This window comes from Pholis gunnellus, assembly GCF_910591455.1.
Source record: "Pholis gunnellus genome assembly, chromosome: 3".
Lineage (NCBI taxonomy): Eukaryota > Metazoa > Chordata > Actinopteri > Perciformes > Pholidae > Pholis > Pholis gunnellus.
In genome coordinates this window covers 22,825,947-22,852,383 of record NC_136529.1, presented here as the reverse complement: position 1 = coordinate 22,852,383, position 26,437 = coordinate 22,825,947, and the positions used below count along the sequence as shown (strand labels likewise).

The 26,437-nt window shown below is 43.4% G+C and overlaps 2 protein-coding genes across 3 annotated transcripts; both read right to left on the bottom strand.

Moving 5' to 3' along the window:
* Positions 1 to 3,952: 3,952 nt before the first annotated feature.
* mst1rb (macrophage stimulating 1 receptor b) lies at positions 3,953 to 17,245 on the bottom strand (the record flags this gene model as incomplete). 2 transcript variants are annotated; one of them, XM_079186443.1, is made up of 20 exons in its annotated part: positions 3,953 to 5,132; positions 6,489 to 6,625; positions 7,020 to 7,185; positions 7,344 to 7,453; positions 7,584 to 7,765; positions 7,908 to 7,988; positions 8,102 to 8,317; positions 8,442 to 8,531; positions 8,708 to 8,861; positions 9,166 to 9,312; positions 9,404 to 9,622; positions 9,775 to 9,874; positions 10,017 to 10,196; positions 10,420 to 10,556; positions 10,662 to 10,797; positions 11,489 to 11,649; positions 11,752 to 11,922; positions 12,461 to 12,583; positions 12,672 to 12,848; positions 16,040 to 17,245. In XM_079186443.1, the coding sequence occupies 20 exons, from the start codon at positions 17,243 to 17,245 to the stop codon at positions 4,901 to 4,903; spliced, it is 4,125 nt and encodes a 1,374-aa protein (XP_079042569.1). In that variant the 3' UTR covers positions 3,953 to 4,900. The 2 variants fall into 2 exon arrangements, with proteins under 2 accessions (XP_079042569.1, XP_079042570.1); XM_079186444.1 differs by having other exon boundaries at positions 8,102 to 8,314.
* A 4,960-nt stretch (positions 17,246 to 22,205) lies between these two features.
* mon1a (MON1 secretory trafficking family member A) lies at positions 22,206 to 26,437 on the bottom strand. Its single transcript, XM_079183909.1, has 6 exons — positions 26,304 to 26,437; positions 25,790 to 25,941; positions 23,671 to 24,051; positions 22,818 to 23,583; positions 22,558 to 22,705; positions 22,206 to 22,401 (listed from the first exon to the last, which is right to left on the bottom strand). Exons 2-6 carry the CDS (start codon positions 25,911 to 25,913, stop codon positions 22,261 to 22,263), a joined length of 1,560 nt encoding a protein of 519 aa, XP_079040035.1. The 5' UTR covers positions 25,914 to 25,941; positions 26,304 to 26,437; the 3' UTR covers positions 22,206 to 22,260.

Genomic DNA, 26,437 nt, shown 5'->3' with positions numbered 1-26,437 from the left:
TGTGAATGGACCTGAAGGACTCTCTTCTCTGCTGTCCTGTTGACAATTTACTACTACTGAGGGACAACTGAGAAGCCTGCCACAGCTTGATAGAGATTAATGGAGGCAGGAAATCATTAATCCCCTCCTTCCATTTTCGATCAGTACATAGCTGAAAGTCCCACACCAAGTGTTAAGAAGTATAGGCGCCAATTCAATCTTATTTTCAATTATTTTGATTTGCAATGAAAAAGAATAGATGAGTTGGAAACTGCTGAATGAGCCCGGCACATTTTTCCCAAAGTATGATGTATACTCACAGGCGCTTGTAAAATAAATGAATGACCACAAGGAAGATTTAATTTACTCAAACTTTGGAGCAGACTGAATTTGCTCGAGTTTACATTTTCTCACTTTTTTTACCAGTGGTGGACAAACTTTGTTTGGAATTTTTTGAGATATAAACACCTTTCACACTAGTTTTTCCCTTCACCTTCTTCAAATCTATGCAAAGTCCCCACAGATAAAAAAAACATCAGTATGTCTTCACCTCACACTCTACCTTCTGGGTAAAATAAGTCAGGCATGATGCTGTAAAATCAATAGCTTTTAACATCACTATATTTCAAGCTCAGGAACTGGACCAATATCAGCTTGACGGAGCGTCCTTTCTGCTGACAACATAGGCTGGGGAGAAAAAAGTTAGATTTTTCTACTCCCTGTAAAAAAAGAGAGAAAAGAAGATGGGTAAATTATTAATGGCTTGTATTACAGATACAGGCCAGAACTCTCAAGGGAGTGAAGTTTTTCTTCCCGATACAGAACTGACATCGGCCTTACAACAGTTTGCATTCTTCTCATCTGCTGCAGCTCGCGGGGCTCCATTCAGCAGAGTTAGACATGACTGCTCAGAGGCCAAGGCTGCTGATGGACGGCTCAAATCTACACTGGCAGGTTATAGGCAGCATAACTGCAACTCACTTGCGTAGTGCTGTTGTTGCACAGATTCATAACAACCAGGTCAACACTGACATGCAAATCCTGACTTCTCTTAAACAATTTCTGTTCTTTCAAACCATGTGTTATGTTAATGTAGCTATTTAACAGGGCAACAGTTCTTTGCAAATACTGGTGAGCATGTTTCAAATACCCATTTCATAGGGTGTTCCACAGGGTTACTTACTTGGTCCGCTGCTTTTTATTTATTAAATGCTTCAGCTTGACAATGCGATGTATATTTTCCCAGCTATGCAGACGACACTCAACTGTACATATTGCTATTGCCTGATGAACCCAACAGTTGAAATTGTTTAACAGAGCACTGTAGAATGTAGAATATTGCCAAATGGCTGACGTTACACTCAGGTAGCACCTGCCCGACCAGTACTTTGCATGTGTAACTCTCAACAGGGACGAGAAAGACGAGCTATGGCTCACTTCTTAGCTACTTCCATCATTGGGATGGGCTTGACCAATGGCTGGGAGGCGGAGTTAAAGGAAATGTGAGGACCCTTTGCCCTACAGGCCCCTGGATGTGGAAGATTGACGAAAGACCTGAGTAATTTCATATGAATTTTATACTCGTAAGTCAAACTTTTTTATCTTCATGTGCCACTGAGCAACTTTCAAAGGAATGAACGAGGCCCCGCATCCAACGTTGTATCCAGTTCTCTTTATACATCCACAGTATGGATAGGGTATCAAGTGAAAAGTTGTGTTCCTGTGTAACGTATATGAGCTGATAAATGATATGATAACGTGTTATCTGATTGGTGCATAGACTTGCCTGATCCAGCATTTTAGGCATTTCTGGTACTGGTATTGGAACAACTCTAGTCGTTGCTGCTGAATGAGACAAAATTCTAAGAAGTCTTAAAACTCTGACGGAGCCAAGCCAACTGTCTCTCCCTTTATACTCAAAGCCACTGCCTGTTTTTTTAGTATATCTTTATATAATTTGATCTGAAGCACTTTTAGCTGCATTATGAGAGGGGCTTTGAAATTAAAATGTATGCAAAGTGCAAGAATTAAATGTGAAAATAGTGCTCGAAACTATAAATATGCTGCTACTGAAAGGAACAGACATGACCATACTTAGACATACATTAACCTTGTTAAGTGTAATGTATGGTGTGTAGTCATGGTCTCAGGAAAACCTCTCAGCACACAGGATGTAATGCATTGAAATATAGCAGGACATGCTGAGAGCAGGGAGAGCTGAATGCAACCAATTATGGTCGAACATTGAACAAAAACTATTTTCCTCTTCATTTATACCTCGAACAGCCACTACAAAAAAAATGAAGGCCCAAAGGCTGTGCAGTTTAATTATGTTGAATTATTTCTGTGAATCTCTCGTAAATTCGGTCAGTTGTTTGAGGCCGAAAGTGCAACGTTGCAAAATGTAACAGTACTGTCACCATGGCACTTTGCTGCACAGGATGGATGGATTCAGTATTGTAAAAGAAAAGAGACTCTGACAGTATTCAGGCTGGGTTTCTAGGGTACATGAGGTTAATACCACAATGGCAAAATAAGCTGAATGTGTACAAAAGAAATATGATATGATAAGAGTCTTGCTTCACTGGTTCCACATAGGACCAATTTTTCACAGGACTTCTTTTATGCCAGATCCTATACTGGAACAGAATCCAAGAGCTCCTAGTTCGGCCCCAGTACTTATTTGTGAGGGTCTGCCATCATTACTTAGCAATGGAAATAATTAGCCCATCGCTTTCAAAAAAAGACTTGTTCAGATGGCCAATCTCACAGATTGCTTTCCCTCTTTCCAAACTTGACACAGCACTCGAGCACTGGTTATTCATGTTCCCTCTAATGAGGCTGCCATATAAAACGTGCAGTATACAGACATAGACCGCGCACGCTCCCTGCACCAAGATGAACCAGCATCAACTGTCTCATCTCTGTATTGGTTTGAAGTCCACACAAACAACCACAATGGACGATGGGACGGGGAAAATGAATGTTAACGTGTATGAGACACATTACAAAAGTCCTATGGTGTGTGGGACCTGATGGTGAACCCAGCACAGGAGAAAAGCTGTAAAGCTTGAGGTGGTCACACAGCTGACAGCAGCACTCTTCACAGGTTCTGCACTTTTTATAGCCCGGACAATACAACAGGGAACAAGAGAAAGAGGGAGAGAAGGGGGGGGGGGATCATGGCTGCCTTGATTCTGTGGATCCTGTGGGCTCTGCTCTGCAAAATATGGCCTCACACACAAACACACAAACACACTCTCACACACATTTTGACAACGTAAGCTGGGCTCACTCTCTCTATATCAAAGGCCCCACCACGCGGGGATTAACTTTTGTTCTTGGCTGCATGAAAAAAAGAGAAAACTTTATGATGTTTATTTCCCTCTGGTTTTATTTGACTCCGGTTTTGTTGTGGGGGGAAGTGTGCCCGCTGTGTGTGACGTCTTGTTTACAGCACTGGGAGGTGCTACTGTATGTTGGTGAGACGTTTGTTTGGTTTATTTGTTTGATTGACATACTGTTTGTTGGTCTACGCTGGCTGTTTCTTCAACTTATTTCACTGAAAATGCAGTCAAACGGCTGAAGTCAGAATATATAAAGAGGGCAATAAAAGAGGAAAACACGCCTTTTTTGTCTGTTGTGCTGTTCTTGCCTGCTTTTAATATCTTAAGTGGCATCCAGAGGGCTTATTGGTTGGTTCTCAGAGATGGGGGGGGGGGAGACCTGGGTCATTCATGTTGCTATGCTACGGCAAAAATGATGCACGCGTAAAGAATGCTGCATCCATGTTGCTGGGACCATCTTCAGGAGCTGAGCAGAGGCAACGCAGAAGACTTCTAACAGAATGCTGACCTCTAGTGGAGAATGCAACAAAAGACGTAGCAGCTATAAGGCAAAAATATTCATGTGTAAAAATCAAACGCAAATGGCAGGGTTTGCATGAATTCTCATATTTACTTGAAGTCCACAGCATGAGAACAAATCTATAAACAAATAAATATTTTAATTTATAACACTATCTCAAAGACATCGTGTCAGAAATGCAAGCAACGGGGTGATGTCAGATTGCCTTCAGGACGTTGCGGTCGTCATTGTGCCTGACAGAAGTGTGATCCAAAATATACAGAGCAATCACTGCATTGCTAAAAGATTAAAAGCAAATGTGGGCATGTCATACCTAAACGTATAAACACATGGGCTCTGCTGCTGTAACAGTACACTATGTTGTAGGTAGTAAAAGAAGGCTAATGTGCCAATGAATTACATGAATGTGACACTTTTCCTCGGCACCGTAGCCAACACTGTAAGACTTGGGCATGGAAGAATTACATTTATAAAGGTATACATAAATACCAGCTAAGCAAACAAAAATAAACTCCTGTTGTGTGGGAACAGTTCAGTTCAGCACGACTAAGATTTGGTTATCTATTCAGCCCCAGCCTGTGCCTTTAGTTGCACAATACTTTGCTGTTTGAAAACCTTAACTTCAGTTAAGGTGAACAAACTCTTAAAGCAGATTTAACAATCCAGCGTAATGCCTTTTAGCTTCTAATGGACATGTAACAAGTTGTTTTATTTTCACAATCTAGTGCTACAAAACTGATTAGTTGTACCATCAGTGACATCTGTTAGCAGTGAAAAATAACTAAATGTCTATGAAATACTTTTAAGACTGGAAGCTCAAACTTTACCCTGCTATTGTTGCAAAAGTGACGGGCCTCCAATATGACTGCCCGAGGGTGTGCTATATGCCAGCTAAAAGCATCTTACTGCACCTTTAAATGCCCAGTAATGAACAGTAGACCAGCACCTCTGTTTCAGATGCTTTGCGGTAAGCAACACGGTCGCGACCTGGCCGAGTTTTTTTGCGCTCTTGCCGTTAGCACCAATACCATTTAAAAGTCGAGAGAGGAGTGGATCAGGAAGAGATTGAGCCTGAGTCTTCAACATCTGTGGAGTCGTTTTCGTCAGCAGACTCTGTGAGGGCAGGGTAGGGCCGTGGCTGGTCCAGGTTGACATAGGTGACATTCAGACTGATGTAGTGCTCTCCCTCCAGGCCGGACAGGATGGTGGAGACGGCCAACACCAACGTAGCAAAGCTGGGCCTCAACTCTGGATCAGGGTCCCAGCACTGGAGGATAATGCTATACCTGGAAAAAACACGGACAGAGTTTGAGTCCAAGCTGAATAACAGTCCACTTTATTATCAGTTAGCATTAAGATAATTGATAATTACGTTCACGTTTAGTTATCATTGTTACAAAATTCTGAAATTCCAGACTCTTTATAAACACATTTTTTTGTGTCCTTCCAGCAGCCTAACGTATCCTCATACGTTTAGTACATTTTCTTAAGAAAAAGTTACTCATTTTTCGTGCGTTTTCCTACAAAAGTCCAGCAACACTCGTTACATGCATACAGTCTTTCATAAATAAACTTCCATCTTAACAGGAAACAACTTACTTCGGTTTAGGCAACAAAAGTACTTGGTAAGGTTTAGGGAAAAGATTGTGGTTTGGCTTTTGAATTTAAATAACTACGGAAGTGCCGTCTTTATACTTCCTGGTTCATGCTTACGTGGATTATATGCAAATTGATTTAGTGGGATATCTACAAATTACAGAAGTAGGAAGTTGGTCCCGGCCAAATAAGTTGTCTGGCACTGACAACTCCCCGTAAAATATCAAATTGATGTTTTTACCCTTTTTTTCTAGGGATTAAACAAATAACGTATAACAAGTTAACTAGTGAGCTGTAGAGGATCTGGAAGGTGGATTTTGTTAACTTTGGGCAGAGCCACGTTAGCTCCCCCCGTTTACAGTCTTTGTGCTAAACTAAGCTGTTGGCTGTAGCTTCATATTTAGTGTACAGTCATGAAAGTGGAATCAATCTTCTCATCGAACTTTCGTCAAGAAAGCAAAAAACACATTTCTCAAACTTTCTAACTATCCATTTAATATCCTAGAATGGTCCTCTACACGTGTTCCTTGGTAAGACTTTTCCATGAGCGCTTGGTTCCACGAGGACAGAAGTAGTTGATTTATTCTCCATCAATCTTTAAGTCGTTGTGCAAAAGCCTACAGTCCAAGGGATGTATCATTAAAACAGCAAAAACACTTTGGCTTTTCACTGTAAAGTCAGACCACTTTGTGTGTGTGCGTGAGTGTGCATGTGTGTGTGTGTTGATGTGGTTTTGTGAAGGAAGAAGAGGTGTTTTGTAGACATACACATTAACTTCCAAACTGCATTGTTTAACTGTGTTGGAATACCAAGTAGTGGACAATTTACGGGTTTCACACTACTGAGTGACCACACGAACATCTTGTTATTACTACTTGGACTTTGTTCTTCCGTCTTGTAGTTGTAAATCTGTGTTAGTTTTATTGCAGTATTCGTACCAATGCAGTCCTCAATTATGTGACGTTTTACAATGGACTTGTGCAAAAGTATTACTTAGACTATTTAAGCAAAGTGTGCAACATAATGCTATTACTCTCACTACTTACAAAGGGTTAGGGCAGTACTGAGGCTGGGGAAGCCTCCTGCCCTTCAGTAAGTAATGTGTTATGTCATAGGGGTCCACCTCTGGGTAGGGGCTTGCTCCTCTGGTCAGCATCTCCCACATCAGCACGCCAAAGGACCACTGCATCAGGAGAGGCAAAGGTTTCACACGAGTACCAGTACACTTGCACACGTGTTGAGAAAATGCTGGAGCAGCCATGTCTACACGCGACTCTACATCATTACAGAGACCTACTATTTGTGACCATTTCAACCGTTTCCTCTTGTTCTAATTGAATTATTGTAAAGGCCTAAAGAGGTTAAATTATCCAGTATTGACAAGGGAAATAATCAAAGATTTAAGAAAAAATAAACATTGGAAAAAATAGTTTGTTTTTCTGCTTATCCTGTTAATCATTGTGTGACCACTAACATTTAAATTACAACCCCTTGGGATGATGTAGAGGACAGCAGATGAGAGCACATGTCCCTGCAGCAGATCTTGATTATAATACGGTAGATCTTAATTTGCTCACCACATCGGACTTGGAGGTGAATTTCTGTGTCTGCAGACTCTCGATGGCCATCCACTTGACGGGCAGCTTAGCCTTCCTGTGGTCCTGAACACTATAGTACTCCTTATCAAACACATCTCTGGCCATGCCAAAGTCTGCCACCTTGACTGTATACGACTCGTCCAGCCTAAAGACAGAAAAGGCAACATTACAGTTGAATTGTGATGCAACAATGAAACACGCTTGAAACCTACTTGTACACACTACTACACTAAATCCAAGAGAGATTCCGGCCTTACGGCGGTGAATAAACTGCTGATTTCTCTGCACATCTCGGTGACTCACATGCAATTGCGTGCCGCGAGATCTCGGTGCACAAACTTCTTCTGAGCCAAATACTCCATCCCCTTGGTAACCTGCAGCCCGAAGCCAATCAGATCCTTGACGGTGGGGTTCTGAACAAATCCCACACACACACAAGACAAAAACACAGGTTTTAAACAGTTGGAGAAACATAGTTTGAAAACAGATGACTGTACATAAATCAGATGATTCATTTGCACTCTTTTAATGTCGGTGTCACACCCTCTTCTCGCAGCGTATGAAGTGTCGCAGGTCACCATGTTTCATGTACGGTAGCACCACTAGAGGGAGCCCCTCCTGTGGCAGCAGGATGCCCAGCAGAGACAGCACATTAATGTGGTGGAAACCCTTCATTATGATACCTTCCTTCAGAAACTGCTCCACCTCCTCGACATCTGTTATTCCTGATGATACACACACAAACACACACATTATGGACTCAGATCTAAAGGACGAAAGCGACTGGAATCACAAGTATTAGAAGCTGCTTTTAAAAAGGTAGACTTTCTGGTGCTTGCCTAAAGCAAATATATAGATGTTACTCACTGTTCAAAGACTTGACAGCACAGTGGATTTCTCTGTTGTTGTGATCTTTGAAGTAGCCATGATAGACAGTGCCAAAATGACCTACGGGGGGGATACAGAGTGGCACAGGAATTATATTTCCAAGTCGGACAAAGCTCACAAAAGGCTCCAAAACAAGTATTTTTGTTTCACATAGAGGCAGTGGGGCTCCTCACCCTTCCCTATGATCCGGTGGTGCTGCACAATGAGCATCTCAGCGGGAATGAGGACATCCTTCACCTCCTCTAGCAGCTCTGGCCTAAAACTGGAGATGGAGATCTTCTCTGTAGGCATGAGGGGAGTCAGGGTAGAATCTATGCTGCCAGCAGCGTAGCTCCGGCAGGGGAACCCCACCGGCCCCCCCAGCGGCGTGGGAAGACTCAGGGTTGCTACTTGTAAAAGTCCAGAGAGAGGGGTTTATTATTAATGAGAGTTATGAAGGCGTGTGTGTCAGAAGCAAACTAGCTTTCCAGTATTTCACTGTAGTATGATACAAGTTCTCAGCTAGACTGTCACCTCTCCTGTAGTCTCCAACGGGCGACAGCTCCACGTTATTTGTACCGGAGTGGCTAACACTGTGGGCCAAACGGTTCTCCACCATGGAGGCTGAAAAACATTTCACAAGACCTTTTAATCATCAACCCAAGGACATGTATGTACATCCCATGCAACACCAGGGATGTTCTGGTTGAAAGACTTATTCATCCCAAATTCCCGCCCACAGCTGGTTCCACTTGCACAAACAGGTCTGACCAAGGTCCACTTAACAGAGAGGAGCCCACCTTTCTTTTTCTTCCTCAAGTGTTTCATAACAACGAAGGCCAGCACTGCCCCGGCAACCAGAGCCGCCAGGATCCCCAGGACAATGCCCACCATGTAGTGGTTGCTGACCCTCACCACCGTACCGACGTTGTGGACCTGCCCGTTGATGGAGATCTAAAGAACAGCGATCATCATACACAGTGATTACTATTCTACAAAGCATGGTTTAAGAGTTCTGCTGACATTGAGTGCTACAGTAACATAAACAGTTTGCATGTAGACATGCCAAAGTGTCAGAACTTCCTAGGTTTATGCATTGAAAATAATAAAATGTGCAATTTATTTAGCAAAATGGCCGAATTATCTTTACTACAAACATGTGGAGCATTTATTTTTTGCATTATTTGCCTCTCCCATCTGATGGCTGCTTGTACAAGCCAGTCAGTAAATCACGATCTAAACCTCCGGCCTGATTTACCTTTACCGGCAGGTCCTCACCGGGGATGGTCATGTTCTTGGGGATCCTGCAGGTGATCTCATTATCCAGGACTTTAGCATCACAATCAACTCCTGCCACCGTCATAATGATAGTCATACAGGAGCTCACCAGATTCAGCTTTTGATGCTGTGTACAAAGAAATCTACAATGAATATGACAAATCCACATATATTTTGTCATTAAATCAAAGGTGAATACCCTCACAGCAATCTCTTACATGTAGTGACACTTCATCAAACCCGGGGTACAAATTCAGCACGTGTCCCTCTGTTTCAAAAGGAATGGGCTCGCCATAGGGGTGGTAGGAGAACTCTTTATTCCAAAGTCCCAACGCTCCGTCCATGTCAAAAGAAAGCTCTCCTTCCTCGGTCTCATCCCTGGGGAACGCAGGAGAGATACACTCCATCCTCGTGGGAAAGGACTTACCTATGCACTCCTGAAACAAGACGTGTGATCACACGTTACTGGAAGGCCCGCACAGTAAAATATCATGAAAATGACCCTGGAGGGGAATCAAGAAATTCTAAAAACTGGAGACTGACTTAACATTTTGAATGAATCTACTGTACATTACGATGAACACCGTACCCTTGTCACAGGTTTCAAGTGACTCTCATTGGGTTTAAAGCGGATGATGGTGCGGTAAACAGAATCCAGGTTCTCCCCCCCGATGACAATCTTCGACCCCCTGCGATTCAGACAAACATGAGATATGTTTACATTTGTATAATATCAGGGGAGATAAGATTGATTCCGGTTGCAGCTTGAATTTGCGATACGATAAAAATGAGAAAGAAAGATGAGAAAAGGTGGAGGTCTCACTGGCTGACCTGTCAAAGCTACAGTCAGGCAGGACGGCGGTAATCGTGGGGTTTTCCTTGTAGTAAAACACCTTTGTGGTGAGGACGGGAGACTTGTCGATGAAAACACTCAGGGGGACGTCCCTCACCTCTGAGATGGGCTGGGACAGACAGATGATGGAGGACACATTGCCTTTGGGCTCTGTGACTCTGTAAGGAGACAGAGGTATGAGAATTACATGCCATAACAGCTAAACTGTAGAGGATCAAAAAGTTCTCAAAGCTTTTTCACGTTGCATGTTCAATACGATAACATAGTCTTTGGATGCCATAGCCTGTGGTTTCCCAACCCATAATTATTCTACACACAATTTGAGGGTTAGGGTTAGGGTTAGTGTGATGAAAACAGATGGGGAGAGATGTGTTTCCAGACCTCTTTATAGGACAGGGCATGTCGTTGAGAGTGACTTTCCTGGTCCTCCCAGCATCCAAGTGCGGCCCAGTCACTGTGATGAGTGTGCCCCCAACACGAGGCCCATAGTTGGGCTGGATTTCTGAGATGTTGGGAATCTGGAGGGACATAAGCGGTTCCCGAGATTAAATAGCATTTCAAATCATTTACAGCTTGTATGTTGCAATGAGGATTTCAGTAGATGATAGCAGCAAAAAGATTACCACAAATGTGAATCCTGGCATTTCTGCCTTCCCGTCAATAGAGTAGCGTCCCTCCACCTTGCCCTCATGCACCTCCACTGTAATGTTAACTGGTTTGGACAGCTCAGTGGACCCAGAGCGAATCTTACACACCAAGCTGAAGAGCAGCACCACAAAACACGTGTGTGAGTGACAGTAACTGCAGCACCAGTGACAAATTAATTTCAGGGTAAATTCAAATTGTTGGACTTTAAACTCTGTCAGGACACTAAAGTTGTTAAATGTGTTAGTTTTCCTGCTAAAATACAGCGTTCAAGTTAAATCAATCCACTCCTACTTACTTTGTAGAATTTAGGGATTACTAAATAAATCCGCTCTTATGTAACACTTTTTAGCCCCACTACTAAGTAAGTTCAATACATTTCAACAAAGCTCACAATATTGCCACCAGCCTCAGCTGTGCTTTGTGTTTTGTGCTAATTAGCCAATGTTAGCATGCTAAAATGCTAAACTAAGATGGTATAAATGGTCAAAAATAACCTGATAAACATCCGCATGTTAACATTATTACTGTGAGAAGGTTAGCATGCTGACTTAAGTGTCTTAGTACAGCCTGACAGAGCCGCTAGCGTGGCTGTAGACTCGTAGTGGTTAACTACACCTATTGGTTGTGCAGCCTTGTGTCACACAGAGATATTTCAACACATCAGTAACATCAGTAAGCATCATAGGGCACATATCAAGTTTTGTCGATTTTTACAAAATTGTAAGGGTACATTTTCCACAACTTTTCTATTGTCCAAACGCATTGGACTTGGAACCAGAAGAGGGCCTGCACGGATACTCACTGTGTGTTGTTGCTTTTGCCCGGAATCACAGTGCACGCAGTCTGTCCCAGTCGGATCTGGTGGGTTCTGGAGGTGATGGCGGGTTTTATGGGAGACTGGAACTCCCATCCGCACACCGTTAGCTCTGTTTGACCATCAGGAGGAGCAGTCCGTGGAAAGAACTGCGTCAATAAAGCAGAATACACAGTGTCACCTTGATATTAAATGTTTTCATTAGTTGCACGAAGAGACGTGTGTATCCTGGATTACAGAACAAACCTCACCCCAGTGATCCCCGGCGGGCAGGACTCGTTCCTCCAGCGACTGTGACACTCGCTCTCCCAGGAGCACACACCAGAGCACCAGCCACAGGCCATGAACTTCGGGGCTGTCAGGCACATGGCACAAGTCAGGAAGTGTTGACAGCCCGGCCCTCTCTGGGGCACCTGGATCATCTGAAACAGAGAGATTGAAGGGTCACATATTCAATCATATGGCCTTGTGATCCTTCATTATTAATGTGGCTATTACTATAACATGTAAACTGATACTGGGCCTCGTTCAGCAGACAGCTCCTGGTGCTAAGTCCAACACACTACTCTAATCCAAATAACACGAGGTAGGCCTAAGACCCATGTGATTACTGATCCAGCACCAGCTTCTAATATTGACAATGCTGCAAACTGTAAAGTCACATCAAGTTTATCGATTTGCTTTAGGCTTTAGCCCGTTGTTCATTCTCAGGGTTACAGGGGTTGCAACGTATCCCAGCATGCACTGGGCAGAGGGCAGTAAAACAACATAGGGCCAATGACAGTCCCAACTCATTTGGTATTGTAATGTAATCTGAGCTGCGTGTTTGGTCTGTGGGAGTAAATTTGACCCCGAGAGCCTCCTGATCAGATGACAGTAATATCCACAGAGCCATTGTACACATTTACATTGATATAAATGAAAGTGTTTCGCTCTCATTCCATGGGAGTGCTCTTGTACCTTGTCTCCAACCACAAAGAGAAGATACTCTGTTGAGTAAACAGCGGCAATGGACGAGACCCTCTGGTTCTCTACCAAAGAGTAATTGGCAAAGATAATAGGGCTGGATCTTGTCAATACAAGCTGTCAACACAGACACAACGTATGATCATTAGTAATGGACCATATACAATAGTCAAAATGAGGGCAAATACCCAAAATGACCGTGTACCTGCAGCAGGCGTCCAGTCGAGGTGCCAATATGGGCTACGGTCTTGTTCTCTATGGTTGTGATCAGCAAAGATGTGAGCAGGACGTCTGTCATCTGCCTGTTGAAGAGGTCCACTCTGTAGTAGGGCTTCGACATCATGGTAGGATGGTCTCTGCATGTGGCATTGTTCTCCATGCTCTAGTACCAAGACAACAGGCAGCAGAGGACATGAAAATGAGCCAATGAGGAAGAAAGTGAGCATTATCCAACATGTTCAGGTACAGAAAAGCAAAAAAGAATCAACAATCTTTCAACTGCATGCTCAGATGTCATGGAGATGGACTGGGCGTTGAGTTGGATTTTTTATTTTTCGTCCAAATTAGCTTGACAGCTTAGAGTGTGTATACATTTGTGCGCTTCGAAGAGTTCCACGTTCTCAGACGATAATGTTTCTTCTTTTAAAAGCGTGCAGATGTAGTGAGACAGGCCAAGCTGTTTGCTTGCGAGGAGGACGAGCTACGAGCAGCACTGGTCACCAGGGAAATCACCAGTCCCCGGCACACCAGAAGCACAAGGTGAATCTGTCGTTATAATATCATCATTTTGTAATTTAAGAGGCCATGATAAGTGATTATGTGCTGCGCTACTGACAGCAGGATTGCCTTGTAGCTACAGACATGCAGCAGGGCGGATCACTGTTTGATTAGAGGGAGTCGTCGGGTAAACACTGGTAAATATCATCGGGGCATGATATAACAACAAAGAAATAACACTTTCTAATTGTGTTCTTGTCATATAAAAGGGGAAAGAGGTAATTGGGAAATAAGCATTTTTCAAATTAAGTGAATGCGAAAAAATATTAGGAGACATGCGTCCTCCATGCTCTTGTCTGATGATGTGGGTCTTGGAAAAAACAAACAGCAATGGTATTGGCCGAAATCATTGACCTCCGAAGCCCAGAGGAGCATAAAACCTTGATTATAATTCGGTTTTCTGAACCCTAAACCACAAATCCCATGACAATGACATAGAGGAAAAGAGTGATATGTTATACATATGTTATAACCAAACTAAAACACATTTTCATTAAATTATGAAGTGTAATCATCCTCAAAAGTCTAAATGTTTCGATGGCACAATAAAAAGCAGAGAAGCATGGTATTTGTGAGTCACAGATGACGTCGTTGACAGAAAATGTGTTTTGATCTGCAGATAAATGGAAGAACCAGGATTTCAGAATGTTGGACAATCCTGCTGGCATGTCACTCACAAAAACAGCAAAACAGAAGAGGGCTCAGGAGAAAAGTTCACTATAGTTCCCTGAATCCAAACCAATGTTTTTTCAGCTTTTCTTAACCTTGACCAACTGACGTCACCGAACAGTATTGCTTCTGAGTCACAACTCCGTGGTTTTCTTACCACAAGTTCTACTATTCCACATCCAAACTATGAAATCACTGCTGCAAAAACAGCAACTCAGCTCTGGGAATTTCTACTTCATTCTCCAACTGGCTGTTACATTGGGAATAGGAATTCCTTCCCCATCCGCCAACACAAAATAACGTAACGTTAAAAAAATAACATTATGGGAAATATGCACGGGTTCTGAAAAAGAAATAAAAAGGTTTTCCCAAGAGTATTAACACAAGAAACCACTGCAGTCCTAATCTGAGACGTTTAAAAATATACATCCAAATGCTCAGTATGACCTTGGCAGGCTACTGAATACACTCACACCATGAGATTTATGACTGACATGAGAGCAAATCTTATTTAAATAGGGTCTTCCTGTCTGGCCTGAGAAATTCACTCGACAAACGCAGCCCTCAAACCTCACTCCCAACTGGCCCCTCTCCAATTTTCATTCCAACAGACTTCTTCCATCCAAAAAGCTATTTGTTTCCCTGATTTCTTGGATTTAACAGTGAGTGCTCACTGAATGATGATGTGATTGGTTCTGGTTGCATTCCTCTGTCGGCTGGGATGCAAATGACCTTAATGGTACTTAAACCCAAAACATTTCTTTTCATGGGCATGTAATCTAGTAGATCTGACACATGATGAAAAAGGCCTTATGACCACAGAGATTCAGTTATATTGCCATGTGTCAGCTATCAGCTATTGTCATCAAGTGATAATTCCACTTTTGGGGAAATACGCTTTTGGCTTTATTTCTGAGACTAAGATGAGAAGATTGATACCACTCTCACCAACTGAGAACGTGAAATGATGTTTGCATTTGTTGCAAGGTATGAATAATCTCTTAAATGCACATTTAATTGCCGTTTCTGATGACAATGGTTTCACTTTAAGCTTGCACAATAATCTGCAAATAGATTTAACTTTCATTAAAACAGTGAGTCACACGATGACCACATGCAGCTGGAGCGAGCTCTGTGCTACGATGAAAATGAAAGTTTTCCTTAGTCATGTTTGTTAGTCATTGTGTCTGCCAGTAATGTGACTAAAGTATTGCTTTAGTTTGGGGTTTACACCATTTAATCATATTTTTACATAATAATCATAAGAAAAAACACATGATGAAGGTTGAGTTCTTGTCGTCATCATTTTTTACCCAAAACCATTTTATCTGAGGAACTTATAAGTACACTACTAATTTAATTTTACTATTTATACATCATCTGTCCTTGTTCATGTGCAAACAAGCTGCCATGGAGCCTTTTCTACACTCCCAATACATCATTTCCCTGAGGCAGTGTTGGAATGTATGCTGAGAGGAACCTGCACATTCCTCAGGTTCATTTGATTGACATTTATATGAGCAGTGATCTACCTCAGTTGTGTTTAATCTTTGTGCTCACACAGGTTTTCTGTAGATGGACTTCAATTGAGTCCCATTTATCCATTAATGCCACCTGAGGCTCTAATTCTAATTCCCTGATTGGCTACAGACAGCAGGTGAGATGTTATGAAATGGTTTTGGAAAACAGCAAACTTGGTTGGTCTGTGTTTTTTACTCTTCAGGAAAAGGAAGGAAGGCAATTTTTTATCTGGAAAATAAACGCCTACTTGCTTTTCCACTCCTACTAGCAGCCATCCTCAAGTACAACACAAGCAAACTAGGTTTCCCAATGATTTCATCCAGTCACAACAAGTGCCCAGATATCTCTTCAATATGTACGCACATGTTAAGAGAGAAGATATCATTTGTAGCTCTACACCCCATGTGGTGAGGTTTTCTAACAGGCCCTGTCAAGAAACCTGCACCCTGAGTCAGTAAATAGTTATCCACATGAATAGGAGCACTCGGGAAGATACCTCAGATGTTTTCTGGGAATTCTATAAAAAAAAAAGTTGCTGGGAAACCCATGGATCATCTCATCCATGTTATGGAATGATGCAGTGTGTCAGTGGACTGATGGCCTCACCTCATGTGGACAGCTCTCACAGGGCTGGAAATGGCAGAGCCCTCTGGAGAGCTGCTCCGGTCCAGACTCGCAGCAGTCATCCACTCCATCCACGATGGCTTTGTTCACGTTGTCAATCGGGAAGGCGCACAGGGCCGAGTCGTGCTCCGTCACCCCGTCGTCATCAGTGACGGCAAAAACCCCGTAGAGGATGTCATCCTCCTCCTCGGCCCCCAACTCCTCTGCCAGCTCCCTGCCTGCCTTGCCAAAGTGGGCTGCCTGGACCACGTTGTACACCACGTCCTTGTAGGGCTCGCTGGCTACGTTCCTCCTCCGGCGCTTCGGTTCAAACCGACACTCCAGGATCACCTCGCGGTACCTCTTCATCTCCCATTCATTCCGTGGGAGACGGCCCAAGCGAGTCTGAAACGAAGAGGAGTCCTGACCGGGGCTCTCTCTCTGAACTGAGAGGAAGTAAACAAACTCCTGAGTGAAAAAGCTGTACACATATTCAATATGGTATGTCCGCCGCAAGCCCGGAAGGACAGTCAGGCCACGCACGTCGCTGTAGAAGCCGTCTTCTGTGGCCAGTGGTCGACGCACTGATATAGACTTCCTTGCGTAACGCTGGGTCACGCTGTCGTTGACAGTGGTGGCGACAAAGAAGTAGACTGTCTGACCCTCTTCAACCATTGTGACTTTGGTACCAAGAGGGCTAGCCAAACAGTCGGGACAGTAGGCAGCGGAGTTCGAATCCTTTCTGAACAAACACTTAGAATGGGAAGGCAACTCTCCATTTGAGTTTAGTTGGTGGAAATAGCATACACCATACTGAGAACTTCCACAAGAGTATAAAGACATGAAGAGAGTATCCAACAGCAAGACCTGATTGTTTGTGTCCTCCGGGAAGTTGGGATCCTTGTCAATGTCGCACAGATCGCACAAGGGACACTCGGGGCTTCCCACCGGCCCAGTGCGGAGCTCCCACGCCTTCTCCAAGCTTGTGTTGACAGCTTCGATCACATTCTGAGAGGCAACATACACCTCCTGGTAGAGCGAGTTGTTGACTATGTTCTGGATGGCGCCCCGGGCCTGGAAGAAGGGCATAGTGTAAACCACAGAGAAGTTGACAGGGCTGGGGGCAAGCGAGGGACAGTTGGCCAGGGCAAAGGCCAGCAGAGTCTGGACACAGACACATGTCCCCCACTGTGTGGTCCAGTGGACCATCTCAGCACAGACACCGTGGGGCTACCTCCAGGTCAGATGTCGGGACAAAAGCATCCTGAACACCAGCCGCTGATATCTGAAGGAAAAAGTAGAATAGGTCAATAAATCATTAAGGGGAGACACTACAGTTGAATAGGGTAAGCTTTTGAACTAATCGATATCACCGTGAAGCTTCCACAGTTAATTAAATTAAGGCAATTCATTTCTGTGTCACAGCTTTCTAATTTTATGTTTAAATATGCTAATAGGCTTTATCTACTGTGCTAGTTTGCATTTTCAGAACAGAAATCTGAACTTTGAATGAAGCAAGGTTTTTACAGAGGGAACTTTGGATATGATTTTGTATCACTCCATAAATCAGAAAATACTGTCAAAAGCCACAAAAAATATGAACAAAACTCTCCTAAAAAAGCCTTCAGAATATAGATAGGAATGAAATTGGAAAGTTTGGTGTATGTATATGCTACTTAAGTAAATGACAAGAACTCAACAGGCCTTTAAAGATATGTATCGTAAAATTGTATACGTTTTGCAAGATCCTACAGGTGATTAGTGTTTAATAATGTGAGTGTGTAATAATGTTTAACTAATAGATATCCCCATCTTTCCCAGTTGATTACTTACATCAAAACAAGTGTTTTTTGTATTACAAATTTTCTGAAAATCATGTTCTGAAAAAGACAAGGCATTATGTAAAGCTAGCTTTTGGTGAATTCAGGAGACTTCTACAGACGTCTTTCCACTAGTCTGAAAGAAGACATGTACAAATAAAAATCACTCTGCGTAATTATGTTCTGCACTGAATCTGAACAGATCCGAGGTGATAAATACCCTCATCTTGGTTGAGCCAGATGATGATAAAAGCGCATGTGGTCATAAAGATAAAAGCTTCCTCTGACTCACTGTTTACATAATAAAACAGAGAGCTGTGTTGTTGTTGCTCAGCATAGTAGACAGTGGATAGAACTATTTTTTCTAATGTGACTTCCTGCACAAGTCATTTACATCTGTCTGGACATGTTTATTGTGGTTAATCCAACATCCCATCTGTTTCCCCCCCCCCCCCCCCCCCCCCATTATGAGTCATGGTCTAATATTTAGGAGAACTGGTAGTAATAAACCAAGTGAACGCACCAAATCTATCAACAAAAATAATGTAGCATCTTCATCAGTCTCCAAACAACAAGCAACCGAGTGGAACCTCGTTTCAAACTGTGAGCTTTGTCTTCGTTCTGGACAGACGTTGCTGGGTGGATCATTAACTCGACACATCAGGCTAAGGCTGTGTCGAAGGACCCCGGCCTCCACTTTGCATTCCTGTCACAACCGCTACGTGCCTTTCAGGGGGAAAGACGTGCACGGTCTGATGGTCATAAGGACGACATGCACCTTTTTAAGCCCCAGGTGAAGAAGAAACGGGTCATCTGCTCGTGCCAGAGAATTTGAATGAACTCTGATTATTTCATTTAGCGGCACAGAAAACTCCATTCTCACCAAAACTCTATCAAGAAAAACGTCACTTATTGTTGCTATAAGGAGTCGTACGGAAAGGTTTCAAGTAAAGTGTGTTGTCTTCGCATCAATAATTCATGGAATCCCACTAAAGTGGTGTTACATTTTAACATTGGCAGCTCCATGTGAAACTGAGGTTAAGGTGAGAGGACATGGGCATACATAGTAATGGCACTGATTGACTTTCTTCATGTTCATGGTTAATAAAGCAAATGGTTGAAATTGAGTTTCCATTCATTGTACTGTTGTGCTATTTACAGGCCGTTTTTTGCTGAAGGCTGCGTCAGTGTATTCCCTTACAGGTGAATTAAAGATGCAGGATTCTGATTTATAGTTATCTTTATCTTCAATTTGTCTGTTTATCTTAGCGTCGGTATGAATATATAAATATGAATTTTCCAAATATACAAGTTGTCCTTTTACCGTCACTTACTTATGGCCTGTGAGGCTACAGTGAGAGGGATGCGGACAATGGCGTTGGCTGCAGTACGCAACAGCTTTATCGGATCAGTGCCTTGCTCACGGGCACTTTGGCGGCAGTTAATGAGAGCATCTCTCTTTGATTGATAACTGCACAGGCATCCATGGGGAGTTGAGGAGGCAATCTGCTGTGCAAACAATCAATGGGGAAAAAACCCATGGTACCCCAGGGACACATGTATTGATTCAGCGGCAGGAAATGCCCAAACCCACCAGTGGAGCGACACACAGCCCTGTATTTACTTTATTTTAAAACTTATAAGGTTGATTTCTATACGTTTATTCTTCAAAAATGATTCATCCAAGTGGTCAAGTCAATTCGGAAAATTTCACAAAAGCTGCCTCATTTTTAGCCTGCACTTGTCCTTTTTATCCATTTTATTGACTTATCTCCATGTTGATGCTCCTGTTTCTTATCCTAACAGTGTCTATCTTAAGTTCATCGAAATCGTGCCAGTACCTTCTGGCTCCATTCCACATGTATTTGACTACAGCTACACTAAACAAGGAAACACCTTGCTCTGTGATCTTTAGGAATGGTTATAGTCGGGCACTGTGGTCTTTTACACAAACTGTACTGAGAATAAATCCAATTACAAGGGTACATTGTAATATTTCATGATGTCACTCTAAAATTAGACATGGGATAGGAAATGAAAGCCTTCTATTATCTGTCACTCACCATCACACACAACATGCCACAGTTTCAGCTCCTAAGCCTATATTACAGTTAAAACTCTTATTTCTAAACACTAAGATTGGTTTAAATGTAAGCGGCGTACAGTTACACCTTTAAAAAGACTTTAACACGCTGTATGACATGTTATAATATCATTGTTGGTGCGCTATGATATCTGAACAAGCGCCTACTGGAATATTTAGTCAGGTGACTAGTTTGAAAAGAAATGTCTCTGGTACATGTGAATGTTATCAAAAAAAGCTCACCTGTGCAGGTAAGTTACTGTCCTCTTACTGCCAGCTTTGCTCCTTGTCTGACTCTAGGAAGCAGCGCAGGGATGGCGTTTTTTTTTTGTCGCTCAGGTAGATTCAAGATCCCACCTTTTAGATTCTAAAGGCTGTGCGTCCTCGCGAAGCGCTGGAACACGTCAACTGCGTCGGTTTCGAATTTATCTTCCACGCGCAGCTTGAGTCGGTCCTCTTTGCCTCAGACGGGGCTTCGGCTCGCTCCTCCCCTCTGACAGTCAGCAGCCGCAAACCCAATTAACCCTCATTGAACAGTGACGTGGGCTACCTGTGCCGTCAATGAATGCACGTACATTGTTTACAACAAATTAGCTTTTTCAATATTGTTGTTTTCTAACATGCAACCAATTAAGTGTTACCTACTGTCGATGTAATCCCTGCCCTGTTCCACAGCACGAGACATCAGCGCGACATGTAGTGGTTTTATTATGCTCCAAGTGTATGTTTGGTGTTTAGGCAACAGACCAGCATGTATTATGTTGGTCTCCTGAAATATGATGGTACTCATGATGGTACACTGTTAAAAAATATATATATATACATATATATATCCTAGAAGCCATTATATAATATACTGTATATGAGAGTGCATAAAGTAGGGTTTTTAAAACAAGGTAATATTAGCCTATTAATATCAGTGTTAAACTAAGTTAATTTACTCATGTACTACCAACATAGCTTTTACTTTGAGTATTTGAATTGTATTCTTCTTTGTACTTCCACTAAATGTGCTCCACCTCCGACAGCTGTAACATTGACATGCTGCTCATGTGCTAAAGCATCAGGAATAATATTCCAATAATTTGATAATACAACTCTGAAAGGGACCATTACACGGGACCATTACGCCCAACAAGTACAATTACTTTGCTCCCAATACTTTTGTACTTTTACTTCAGTGAAGTCTTGAATGAAAGACTTGTAACAGAGTATTTTTTCAGAGTGATATTATGTTTACTTACTCTACAGATATAGGTCCTTCTTCCATCACTAACTAATATGCCTACTGTTAAAAGAAAGAAAAACACAAAAGTCACGCAAGACACATGATCCGTTTTATTACCAGTGATTTATTCATATCTAATGATTCTAGAGTTGTAATGCAGCCATTAATCTGCACTATCACAACCTTGTTTTGGCTTTGAACACATTAGTTAAGGCATGATTAGTGGAGGCAGATGTGGGGATGTTTCCCTGAAGCAAAGCAGGACCCTTTGAAATACAGTGAACATTTGTGATAAGACACAAGCAGGTACAATTTCATACAATACTTCTCTTAACTAATACACATTTTATGATAAGTTAAGGGAAATTCCAATTGCCACTGGAAGATCAAGTGAGTGAAATTAAGATTCCTTAACATTAACACAAATGACAGCAGTAATCAGGTTACGGACTCATGAACACATTTGTCTCAGGAGTGCCTTTTGCATAAAGAAAGTGCATAGAGGTAAAATAACAGTTACAGTTATTGGTCGTCATGTAAAGATAAAACACAACTGGAATGTGCTGAACTCATATTTTAACAGCTGTGTTATAACGAGAGAATACATAATACCGCAGGTTCTCAGAGAAATTCCAGTTTTTGAATTCAAGATTTTAATAACTATGGAGAAAGCATTTCTAAAACGACGACATCTTTCATAATCTTAGAGGCATAATAGGTCTGTTACAAAACGAAACAACGTGAAACAACGTGGAGAGCATATAAACGCCACCGTTCATGATGTTGTTGCGTCATCATCGATGATGCTGATGCTGCTTCATCTATCGTTATTCAAATTTGAAGGTATAAAAAGCGAGCCAGATAAAATACAGCTTTAAATCGCCGTCACTGCTCAATCTACTTAATCACAAACCCGTGACTTAGATCAGAGGAATCCGAAGCGTAGAAAAGAAAGCTCTACAATCATGAAGCGAATAATAAACTACTGCATCATCCGCAGCGGTCCCCGGCACCAGGCCCCCCCCATAAGCCCCCCCCATCAGCATTCAGGGTGATGAATTTTGTTTCAGCAGGTCGGCCGGCAGCGAGGGGCTCAGTATGTGAGAGGACTCAGGATGAAGAGGCGATCCTCCTCTTTCCTGATCCACTTCAGCAGTTTGTTGACAGCAGACACGGCCAAGGCCTTGGTCCCCAGCGGACTGAAGCAGAGGTAGAGCTCGAAGCCACTCGTCACCTGCAGGAGAGAAGGCAGAGCAGCACGAGGCCGTCTCAATGAGTACCGCAGTATCTTTACGATTGCTCCGGCTCAGTTTTGAAAAGTAAATCTTTTAACGCAAAGAGGCAAACTTATGAACAGTACAAGCATCTCATCTCACAACGCCAGGCTTACCCATGCCAGCAGGTTTTCAGTTTCCCCACAGCGGTAGAAGGAGCGGAGGGGTCTGGTTGGATGATGCAAGCTGCTGTGGAGGTCCTGGTACAGGCCCATCAGCCTTTCCTGCTGTCCATCAGACTGGTACACTTCAGGGAACTCTGGACTGGAGGAAAAGGAATAAGAGAATCTTGTCAAGTGCAACACCAAGAAAACCGTCACATGATTTGTGAAGCGTGCTTGAGACATATATTCTGAAACCGCTTAGGTCTGCCCACCTGGTGTACAGGCCTGAGCTCTTTGATTTGTACAGGAAGTGCCTGAGCTCCGGGATGGCGACCTGCTCCACAGAATAGCTGGGACATTTAAGGGCTTCTTTCAGGGCCTGGTAGGCACTGCGCTTGCTCAGCCTCTCCAGGAACCGCTGCTTGCAGTCGGACATGTTAAAAAAGTCCTCTCGGTCGGTCGAGACCAGGATGAGGCAGAGCTGGGACGCAGGCTCCAGGTAGGAGATGTGAGCGTGGAAAAACCCGGCAGTGTTGAACTTTGGCAGACAGATCGGCGTCCAGCCTTCGCCCTCTCGGAAGGACGAGGAGGAGCCGACCAGGTTGAAGACCAGGTGCAAGTCTATGTGGTGCAGGAACTGGTCCTTTTTCCTCACCAGAGTGACCAGGCGGTCGCCCGCCAGCAGGATGGAGAACACCAGGCTCTCGGATTTGGCGGCCTGCAGGCCCGACGACACCACGTCCCTGGCGGAGCTGGCCAGAGGCAGGCAGGTGACGGCGCTGAGCAGCAGCCCGGGGTCGCGGTCCAGCCGATGCAGCAGGTTGTCGGTGAGGTACTCGGAGCCGGCGAGCAGGCGGCGCAGGTCGAAGTTCTGCTTGTGCTGGAAGATGTGGTTGAGCTGGGTGAGGGTCAGCAGGCTGACGATCTGGTAGTAGATGTACTGCAGCTCCCGCAGCAGCTCCTTGTCGGTCTGAGAGGTCCGAGACACGCCCACCAGCACCAGGGGGCTCTTGGTGAGGAAAACCACCTTACAGCCATCTGACACCAAAATGTTTGACACAGATTAAAAACATGCACTTTCGACACATTTTATTTCTGACTTACGAACCAAAAGTACATCCTGACCTGCATGGATGGAACGAATGATGTTCTTCTCTGCCTCGACGACGGACACAAGGGCCATCATCACCCCCATGGTGCTGGACAGAGCCTCCTCCGTGCCGTAGCGGCTGTAGATCGGCTTTCCGGCCTCGCTCAGCACAAACACGTGTTTTCTGTGGCTCCTCCACGCCTCGCTGCACACGTCCTCCTCCTTAGTCCTACTCTCCGATGTGACGTCGTTGTTGTGCTGCTGCTCCTCTGCGCTTTTCTCTCCCACCAGCACCTTGAGCTCGTCCGCACACTCTCCCGACTTGTCCAGTTCGGCCTCCCTCTGATCCTCTCCCTCAGCGGTCAGATCCTCGAAAGACTGCGCATGGACGAACATGGCACTCTTCTGACCGGCACCTGTGTTAATGTAGGGATAACGGATCGGTCAAATGTTTGTCAGTATGTTGTATGGATGTGTAAGGAAGAAATAAGCGAGCACCAGAACAATGAAGCCCTTTTGGAGGCTGCTTTTGTTGTTGTTCTGCATCTGTCGGCCACTGGTCGTCCACTGGGTGGGAGACCAGTAGATGAGACTATAGAAAGTTCAGGGAAGCGGCTGTTCTTTGATGGAGGTGCGGAGGTTAACCAGACACACATTTGCAAAACCAACTCCTGAATCCTCATCCTTAAGAGTCTGTCTCTTGTGAACGTAAAGCAATATTGTTTGAGAACAATTCCAACCACGAATACATCTCCCCTTTGACTGGCTTGTCCACGTCAGAGTGTGGCATCATCTCACAAAAAGGGGAGATTTGCACGAGTGTGCTTTCAAACAACAGTTTTCAGTGTCAGGTTGAACTCTCCCACCTCGGCACAGCAGGTCACAGCTGCTTTCCCAAGCTTTTCTATGGGAACCGTCATTCCCCCCCGTGACAAACGGGGGGGAATGTCGGCCAAAAAAGGCTTTGGGAGACTCTATATTATGACATGACAGTTCACAAGGTAGGAGTTTATCCTTTTGCTGAAACAAAAACAGAAAAAACTACCCACAATGAAAATGTATCTTTTTTCTGAACACTGACATTAGCCAGAATCCAGCAAAAGCCTCAATAACAGATGTTTTATTTGGGCTGTTTCAGAGCATCCACGGTAAGAGAAATGAATGAACTCTGGTCTCAGCTATCTAAGTCAGAGAAAAGAAAATAGAAGAATAGGGAATAGAGAATACGACAAGTCTGATAATGAGTCAGCTAGATAACACTTCAAAAATGTCATGTTTATCTCAAGACTAGAGCAGAAGCGCAAATCGGATTTGGATGTGTTCAAGCTGGATGTGACACATCTGTGCTGCTGGAGACGACTGCATTATTATAGTTCTTATGAGAGGATATGTCAGTTATTACACTGTTGGTATGGCAAGGTATTCCTAAAGTGTTGGAGTTTTTTGACACATAATCTTATAGAGATTATTACTATTAATAACTTCTAGTCTCACAGAGCAAAAAAAACTAACGATGCATTCAGGAGCTCCAGTTCATGACTTGTGATGTTTATCACAAGAGCGTTCCCAGCAAACAAACGGGCAGATTGCAAAAGAGATCATTGTGATCACATGGTAGAAATTTCTTTGCAAAAACAGGATGTGCATTCTCATTCTTCGTGTGTGTGTGTGTGTGTGTGTGTGTGTGTGTGTGTGCTGTTTTACATAAGAATTACTGTCGTGTTTTATTCATGTTTTTGTCACGGTAGAATTATGTATTTGCCATTTAAAACCCATATTATCCACAGGCATAGTCTGCTGCAAAGACTTTCCGTTTCTATTTTGAAGCAGGAATCATACAAACTAAATTCTGGCCGGATGCCAACGAGGAAACAATTATGAATGACACTTTGCAATAGAGTTATTAATTAGAATTCAAGAGAGCGGATCTCTACTTATTTATGGCCTGATGCATGATCGGCCCAACTTGAAGCAGTTTCCTTGTACAGTGTGCACTGGTGTACTGTAAACGTTGTACTCGTGTACTGTAAACATTTGTTTTATGTTTTGTAATGTAAACCCATGGGGGATGTGCCAGGAGATGGATAAATACATACAATTCGTTCACCCATATCCAAGAAGTCCCACTGATAGTGGCTTATTGCTCAGCCTCACCTGGTTCCGTACCCTCCACCAGACCTGGCATGGGGCTCTCCGCCCTCTCGGAGCGAAGGCTGTCCACGGGAGCCAGAGTAGCATTTTCCCACGACGCAGTGGAACTTTGTGCTTCTCCATCCATCACTGCTACTTATGTCAGAGACACACACCTGGTAGGACAGACAGACAGCTGTGGGATCAGAGGTCAACAGCAGCGTTGTGAGACTGAGATTATTGATTGAAGATCGAGCTGGTTCCGATGTGCTACTGTTATGACGAGAGAGTGCACGAGTCATTAAAATGTTATTAAATGTTTTTTCACAATAAAAGACTCTTGACATTTCTCCTTCGTGTTTACAATAACTGATTCTCTTGTTGTTCACGCCCTTTAGTTTCAGAGAGATGGTATGATAACTTCTAAAGGCTACTTTGGTGGCTAACTTTAGCGGGATAGTCCACAGAATCTGCAGCTAGCTGGCTCTGGTTTCAAAGTGCTCTCGTGACTCGTTTTTAGTTACTTCCATATTATTACCTTTCATTTCCGGAGCTGTCTGCATTTGATCGTTGTGCTCCAACTCAATTCGCTTGCCACACTGCAACTTTTACGCCAGCTAACAAGTAGGGACAAGACCAGAGAGAAGTAACGTTACTTCTTCTTGCTAGTCA

Excerpts from the sequence above, each read along its gene's own strand:
- mon1a (XM_079183909.1), bottom strand. The coding sequence starts at position 25,913 with ATGGATGGAGAAGCACAAAGTTCCACTGCGTCGTGGGAAAATGCTACT. Across the intron at positions 23,584-23,670 it reads CATTCGTTCCATCCATGCAG|ATGGCTGTAAGGTGGTTTTC; the intron begins GTCAGGATGTAC and ends TTTTGGTGTCAG. Across the intron at positions 22,706-22,817 it reads AGCTCAGGCCTGTACACCAG|TCCAGAGTTCCCTGAAGTGT; the intron begins GTGGGCAGACCT and ends CTTTTCCTCCAG.